An 8,083-nucleotide genomic window follows, 5' to 3' on the forward strand; every position below is an offset into this window, starting at 1 on the left:
GACCGACTGGGCTGCTTCAACCTCAGTATACGAGGACACGGGTGAGACTTATTTTAAAGGGAGGCGTATCAGCCAGCTCCTGGTTGTGATCTGGAGTTCAGCGTAGCTCACTTCACTGATCCTGGATAACCGGAGTCACAAAGCTGGTTATTAACTGCGTCTGTTAGCTCTGGGTTGCCCAGCTATGAGCAAGTTAATGTGAGAGAGGCAGAGTTGGTAATTAGTTGTGAGTTTGTCTGATGAACAAACCTACTATGAATATTTGATTGCACATAAAAAAGTTATTGTTTCTGCTTTCAAAGCAGAGAGGAGAAGAAAAGTAGTTGATGAGGTCTATCTGACCAAAATGTTGCATCTATAATCCCTGGAACTAATTAATCCTGTGTGGATTATTTTTCTAATAAAAGTCAACAGAGCGTACACTTTTTATTTCCAATTATAACACAGTCGCCTCGTGTTATTCTGAGCTGCAGTGATGGATTAGGAGTGTAAATCAACCTTACCAGGAATGTCATTGGGAATAAACCAAACTTTATGTAATATGAATGCAGCTTTCATTGTCATTTATGTGTCGTTAACTGTCCCTCAGTTTGATAGAAGGAGTCAAGCTTTTTACTCGATTTGATCTAATCCTCTGAAGTTTACCTGCTCCGGAGTCGGTTGTCTATGCAGTATGCGTTACCATGGTGATGTTTGGTACCATAGTGATCTAACACAGTGAATCAGCTTTGGTGATACTGGAAACCGTAATCAAATCACTCCTCTTCTCTCTCTCTCTCTCTCCGTTTAACAGCATGTGATAGAATCTTTATTTGTGTTGTCTCTGTGAACAGTGAAGTGATTTGACTCCTTTAGACACTCTCCCTTACCGCTCACACATCTACAGTGTGCTCAGGGCCAACACATTACACTTAGGGCCTGTACTAATGATTGAACGTGTGCATTGATTGATTGATTTGTGTGTATGTTTTGCTCTCTGTCTCTCAGTGAGTGTGTGGAGTTTGTGAAGAGTTTTAAGATTCCTCTGTTGGTCCTGGGAGGGGGAGGATACACAGTGAGGAACGTGGCTCGCTGCTGGTAAGTGTGACACACAGACACACAGCTCTGCTTTCCTACACACAACGTGGGGTTAATGGTAAGGAGGTGACGGTGGTTCTGTGTGCTGCGTTCCAGCGTGATATATGGGCTTTGGTGTTTAAAATGACGGGTGTTTTGTTCTCCTGTAGGACCTTTGAGACCTCTCTGTTATTGGACGAATCCATCAGTGATGAGCTCCCTTATAGCGGTGAGTAATGGTGTTCACTTACCTCACCTCAATGACTTGTTGTTTTCTTGTTGTTCAAAATGGCTTCTGTATCCGAGTCCTGTTATGTTGTTGTGGGTCTGAGAAGAGTAGAGATTACAATTTTAGCATTTTCTATGTTTGGTGCCATCTGTCGGAAGCAGAATGTCCATCTGAGCGCAGTTTTGGAGGGAGAATTCAGTGGAAATAATATTTCACGTGCAGTTGAAACAGAAAGCCTGTGTGTGTCTAAATCGTCTTCCTCTTGTCCTCCTCTGCAGAGTATTTTGAGTACTTTGCTCCAGACTTCACGCTGCACCCCGATGTCAGCACCAGGATAGAAAACCAGAACTCCAGACAGGTGAAACACCGTCCCACACTGTTAATAGTTAGAAAGCACTGCAGTGTCCATTCTGTTAAGCTATTTAAAAAAATGTTGTCTTAGTTTTAGTCCTGTGTCAAATGTCCTCGTTAGTTTTGATCATATTTCATAGTGGTCCATATATAATGCCCATATCAAAACAAAGCAAAGTAATCTCATCGCTCTTATTTACATCTTATCCAGTAACACGTATTATAGATGGAGTTGTTATTGAGTAATGATATCTAAAAATACATTGGGTTATGTTGTAGATTTCAGAACGTGTATTTTTCACCCCCTTCCTAAAACTCACAAAGGGGGAGCTCTAGCTTCCACCTACATTTATCGGCCTCGTGAGCGCAGGTATCTGCCCACGCCGATTACCTCCAAATGCCAGATAATCGGCCGACAGATGAATTGGTCTGTCTTTAATATTTAGTCATGTTTTAGTCGACTAAACGTCTGGGTATTTGTAACTATTTTAGTGTAGTTTTAATCAGTGACATTTTTTCACATTTTAGTCTTTTTTGTTGAGAGATTATACTGAACATTTCAGTCAGAAGATTTTATCATTATCTGATAAACAGCACAGGTTGAAGGATCCACAGCCTACACACAGTAACACCACCGCCTCACTAGCTCAATACAGTTAAAAAAAACAAAACAACCTCCCTCAGATTATTTGTGCTCAGCGTTAATGTGTCTCTTCAGGTGTGTGATGTTCTACCATCTATTGACACATTGCTTCACTTCTGATAAAGCTACGCATTTGTTTTTTTCCCTCAGCCTCATTGTAACAAAAACAGGCTCAAATAGCACCTTAACTCTCTCTCTTAAGCCCTTTAATGTGCTTTCTGTAAAATAGTTGATACATTTCTCCTGGCTGCTCATTGTGTGATTGTGATACTACATAATGTCCTCTTTTTTCGTTAACAATATTGCATGTCGATATAGTCACAGTTTGACGAACATATTTAGTCAGAGTTCTCATCAGCTAAATGAACACTACTCCAGAGTCTGCAGGACAGGAGAAAGTGTCTTTGTTGAGATGCATTCTTTCTATTGAAAGTGCTTTAATGGTGCTGTTGTCTGTTGAGGACATAAAGATACATCACATAAGTGCAGTCTCTGTAACCGTACCTGTGCCGTTGCAGTACTTGGAGCAGATCCGTCAGACGGTGTTCGAGAACTTGAAGATGTTGAACCACGCGCCCAGCGTCCAGATCCACGACGTTCCCTCCGACATGCTGAGCTACGAACGCAACGATGAGCCGGACCCTGATGAGAGGGGGGGCGAGGAAAACTACACCAGGTCAGTACACATGGATGCTGGGCGGGAATTCCTAAATTAGGATGGATGAGATGGATTTTTTCAGCCGATTTAATAACTGATAATTACCAGCTTCTCATGGCCGATGGCGATAAGATAACTGATAATTTAACATTTTTGTATTAAAATGAGTTCATAACCATTATTATTATGGGCTGATAATTATTATGCTTTCCTAATTTTAAATGTGTGCGTTGTTGCTGTGTCTAACTGGCTGACCACAATGTCATCTCCTCAGGCCGGAGGCGGCCAACGAGTTCTACGATGGCGACCACGACAACGACAAAGAGAGTGATGTGGAAATTTGATAATGAGAGGAGTGGAGCTCTCCAAACACCACGTCTCCACTGCACATTTAACAGAAACTCATAGAAACACCTGGAAGGACTGAAGACTCTCAAGCTCTGCTCTTTTTCTCTGTAGGTTCCTCTTTTTAAAAGTCCTCAATCAGCCGCCCTTCATCTGGCTGTTCCACCCTCAGCCTTGTATATAATGTCACAGAGCTCCACAACTCCACTCGCAGCAGTATTCCTGGTTCTGGTGAATATTGGAACAGACAGGAAGAGCCCAAATGACCTGAACTTTCATAATGCTGAAACATACAGACAGTATATCAGTTGTGTTTCTATTCATGTAAAAAGATTACAGGATAACATTTTCAGTCTTCTTTTGAATTTACAAGCAGCGTCCACTAGAATCAAGACTCCAAACAAACTTGTCTAGATTCTGATAATAGCATTTTATTTTAATTTTTTTCCCATTCTTTCCACTCGTTATCTTGTTCATGTTATCTTAGTAATGAAATGTATTTAACTTTTGAAGAGGAAGTATTGTATTCAATGTTTGGATTTAGGCCTGAGCAATGTTTGTTTTCCACACGTCCAAAGTGTCACAAAGAGTTTTGAGCATCCTAAATTTCCGTTGAGTCAACCCCCCCTGAGATTTAAGAGCAGTTAGTTTGGAGCCCTGTGTGACATCCAGCGTGTGTGTGAAGGCACTCAATGAAAACAAAAAACAGTTTCCACCAGGTGTCATGGAATAGACACGGGGAGCTTTTGATTTATTCACATGCATGTGAGAAGCTGTTCAAGTGCCTGCCAGGATCCATTAGTCACACATTAGCCAGTTCAGATGTTTAAAACCACGCTTTAACTGTTTTATACAGAATCACAATGGTGCAAATTATTCCAAACCTCTTTTCTTTTTCCGTCATTGTAGCTGTCAGGATGGGTTTTCCATTTTTTTCTAGCATTATTTGTGTGCCTTACAGCTCTGAGTAGCCAAGCGCTGGTAGAGATGGGCACTTCCACATCAACGATTCAACAGTTTGAACTTGGCATTGGTTTGGATTTCTGTAAACGAACATCTGTAAATAAGGCTGATCCGAACAGGAATTCTCCTGTATTTTCATTCCTTTCTCTCTTCTTCTGTTTTTTTCTGCTCGTTACTGTATATATACGTATAAATGTATCAACTGTGAGTGTACATCGTGTAGAGGAGGACCACGGTGGTGAGGCTGGCAGTTAAAACATTTTGTACCTAAGCAGGTATCAGGGATCAGAGTCCTGGTCCTTCACTGTGCATCTTTATTAACAGAATCATTACAGATGTACATGACTGTCAACAGATATGCTTTCTACCATCGGACACGTCCAGTCCTCTTTTAGCCAGAAACAGGTTTTATGTGATTTTTTTGATATCGTTGTCTACTTTTGTTTTTAATAAAAAAAGAACTGATTGAATCAGCTGTGTGTATGCAATATGCAAGTATTTTAGAGGCTGAGCTCCATCAGCAAGTTCTGAATGCCGTCACCAGGGGGCGACATGGTGCTGGTATTTTAAAAGAGTGGTCTGGGTCTTGCTCAGAGACACTTGAGAGGGAATCTCTCCAAACACCAGAACACACTCAAGAAAAGAAAGAAAATACACACGGGGAGGTAAAGCCAAGGTCACATTAACTTTATTCCTCATTCATACAGTGATATGTAGAAGTTCTTACACAACAAACAGTACTTAAGGAGGATTCACACTAATACCTGCAGTTTCAAATCTCAACAGAAAGGACCTAACTTACCATCTCTATTCTGGGGCTTCAAGCAAATCCAATGTTTAACCCTGTTTGATCCAAACACCGCCACAAACTGTAGAAATACTACATCTTAAAACCAGTGAAAGGCAGTTTAAATGTTCCTGTTCAAATGCGGCCCAAATACGCTGCATTTAAACCACAAGAATTTCATCTTGTGACCTTAGTCTCAGAGTTTATGGGCCGACCGAGCTGTGGCCACACAGGGTTAAATACCAGATTTTCAGTTTGCATGCAGATCCAGCTAAAAATCCCAGGTTTCTGTGAAATTAGTTTGTGTCTGGCAGTAACAACAAGCAGTTCCAAGGTAAGCAGGCAAACCAAGCCTCTGTAGATCTTTTTCTGCAAGGCTCTGGTCACAAATGGAGAGTTTGGGCACAGGCTGACATACTGATACCTATTTTCCATCTGAACATACTGAATTAACGATGCATACATGCATTGAAGGAGAAAAATGTTTTTCTCCTCTAGTAAAATTTAAAAACGTCTTATCTGCACTGCAGATGTGAGAAAATGTAAACTTTTCTTAAGTTAGGACTGAGCGTTGGTTTGAGTGCAGGTCAGGTTTTGGTTCAGCAGTAGAGGCTGGGTATCAGGACGTCAGCCTGTCTTAACTCGTGGACATTGTACACCTCTGTTTGCAGCCTTTCTCAGGCCACGAGAGGGGCAACCCGACACTGATAGCTAATAACTGAAGTTCAAATAAATAGCTTAATTCACGTACACCGTATATTAGAAACCAACTTTAAAAACACATATAGTGAATTTATACCACAGAAGAAAATCTGAGCAGTAACCAGTTGTGGCATTTAAACAAGGAGGGAGGGGGGGGGGGGGGGGGGGGCAGTTTAAAATCGGATTTTCTGTTCCAGTTAATGGAGCTTTACAGACACGCATCATCAGAGGCAAAAACTTACACTCGGAGGCTCAAACACAAATGTATCCTCGTTCAGTTACAAGCTGGAGGAAAAGAAAGAGCAGGTGCTGGAGGAGGCGGACAGGTGCCAGAATTAAAGTGCAGTGATAGATGTTGGCTGCGAAGGGTTGTGGGTACTGTAGTTAATCTAGGTTGCTTCCTCCTTTCTAACCTAGATTAGCTGGAAACTGTTTTTAAAGGATTTAAAGGAAGCGCGTACACTGTGGGGAAAACGGTTTGTGGTTGGCTGCTGGGATCAAACTGGCAGCGGGGCTGACTGCCACACCGTATCCAGGTCTATTAATACATCCATGGCCGAGACAAACCATTTTACTGAGAGCAGACTGGACAGACGGGCAGAGCAGAGAGGCTTACAGGCATGTATCAAACATGAGCTCTGCAGCCTGAAACAACAGGGAAAGGACGGCACAGCAGTGACAAACAGCGGCAGATGGACACCGAGAGGCGACCAAGTGCTCCTTATGGTTAGGGCTGTGTTATTTTAAAACACTATCTAATGGATGGAGGGAAAAAATCTTAAATGCCGTGTCACAGTTTCTTTTAGAGATTTTCACAAACTGTACCCTAATCTTGAAAATTAGGCAAAATGTCTTAAAGAAATTTGAAATAAAACCGTTCTGTTACTCGGCCTCGTACAGTAATACAACCAGAGCGTCGGTTGTTTGATTAACCTGACCTGGCTCGGCCTCAGAAGCATTCTGAAATGTGTCCTCGTCTGCTGCAGTGCTGTTACGTTGTATTCTGAACCAAAGCTCGAGCATTAGTACTATATCTGCCTCTGGGTGACAGCTGATCCAGTTTCTCCGGCCCGGTTTGACAGTTCTGAGATGCGTGGTAGTGATCTGAGGATGTGACGGGGGGGTTCAGAGTGGCTCTACAGCTCTTCACTCTCATACAGCGGGGCGGTGTGCTGGGCGGGGCTCTCCACAGTCAGAGAAGGAACATGGCTCAGAGAGGACAGCAGCTTCAGCGTCTTCGAGCCAGGGGGCGCCGTTTTCATGGGCGGGGCTGTGCGAGCTGCGAAGGGACAGAGAGAAAGGAGTGATGGATTCATATGTACTCATTTTTGATTGTTTTGTTCTTTAACCAGTTTTAAATGTGTTGTGGAATATTTTTATCAGAAGGAGGCTAGGAACAATACTTATTAACAACAACAGTATGACACAACCTGTAAGCAATCTTAAGTGTGTGTAAAAACTGTTTTCTTCTATATATATATATATATATATATTAAAAAAATGCTTTTGGTAATATACTCGTATACTGCACAGTCACTGCAAAGTTTATCCAGCAGAGTGCGCTGTGACTTACAATACTGTGACAAGCAGCACAGAGTACTATTATATTTAACATTTTTAAGAATAATTAACTGACATATTTTTTATAAAGTTATTTGTTTAAGAAAGCAGCCCTCGGAGTACTTTTGCATCGTCATGTCGGAGCCAGTCCACATAGAAAAGGTCTTTTCATTCCGCTATATCGGCTATCACATCAGCAATCTGAGAATTTTCCCCTCGAAGATCGGTATCAGTCTCGAAGATCCCAAATCAGTCTACGTGAAACCTAAACACAATGTGCAGTTGACATACATACATAAAACGGTGTACTTCCTGCAGAGTGGGGCTGCAGTGCTGTTCTACAGAGCTGCAGATGGCGTGTTTATCTATATTAATAGTATGAATAACACCACTGGTGTCACCAACAGGGGGACGACTCAGCCTAAACATTCTTTTCATGCCAGGTGTCTGAAAATAAGTCTCCTGCCCCCGCTGGCCACAGTGCGGGACAGTATGGCTCAGGGTCAGGTATGGAACAGACAATGGGCCCACGGCTCAACAGGGTTCACCTTCTGTCTTCATGCATCTGGAGCCTGATGTGTTGTGTGTGTGTACATGTCTGCTGGGGTTAATCATCGCTCATAGTTCTACTGCGGACAGACACCTGTTCTACCTGCAAATATTCACCAGAACATCGCTCTCTGTCTGTCTGTCTCTCTGTCTCTCTCTCTCCTATGTCTGTGTCAAGAGCTGCTGGTCTGTGTGTCTGTTTGACCTATAGCAGGGCTGAGCTACACACACACACACACA

At 42.4% G+C, this 8,083-nt stretch overlaps 2 protein-coding genes across 3 annotated transcripts in view; one reads left to right on the forward strand and one right to left on the reverse strand.

The window, feature by feature from the left end:
• hdac3 (histone deacetylase 3) overlaps positions 1 to 4,712 on the forward strand; it is a 19,816-nt gene extending 15,104 nt beyond the window's left edge. The window contains exons 10-15 of the mRNA XM_035668995.1: positions 1 to 41; positions 988 to 1,077; positions 1,227 to 1,285; positions 1,564 to 1,643; positions 2,798 to 2,955; positions 3,212 to 4,712. Of these exons, the coding sequence (XP_035524888.1) occupies positions 1 to 41; positions 988 to 1,077; positions 1,227 to 1,285; positions 1,564 to 1,643; positions 2,798 to 2,955; positions 3,212 to 3,281 (498 nt within the window). The 3' untranslated portion in view covers positions 3,282 to 4,712. The remainder of the gene's footprint in view (positions 42 to 987; positions 1,078 to 1,226; positions 1,286 to 1,563; positions 1,644 to 2,797; positions 2,956 to 3,211) is intronic.
• Positions 4,713 to 4,911: 199 nt separating this feature from the next.
• myot (myotilin) overlaps positions 4,912 to 8,083 on the reverse strand; it is a gene marked incomplete at its 5' end in the record, with an annotated part of 8,690 nt that continues 5,518 nt past the window's right edge. For both annotated transcript variants that reach the window (XM_035669916.1, XM_035669915.1), the window contains 1 exon segment: positions 4,912 to 7,013. In XM_035669916.1, the coding sequence (XP_035525809.1) occupies positions 6,871 to 7,013 (143 nt within the window).

Source organism: Morone saxatilis, unplaced genomic scaffold (genome assembly GCF_004916995.1).
Source record: "Morone saxatilis isolate NCDOM2014 unplaced genomic scaffold, NCSU_SB_2.0 Contig22, whole genome shotgun sequence".
NCBI classification, from domain to species: domain Eukaryota; kingdom Metazoa; phylum Chordata; class Actinopteri; family Moronidae; genus Morone; species Morone saxatilis.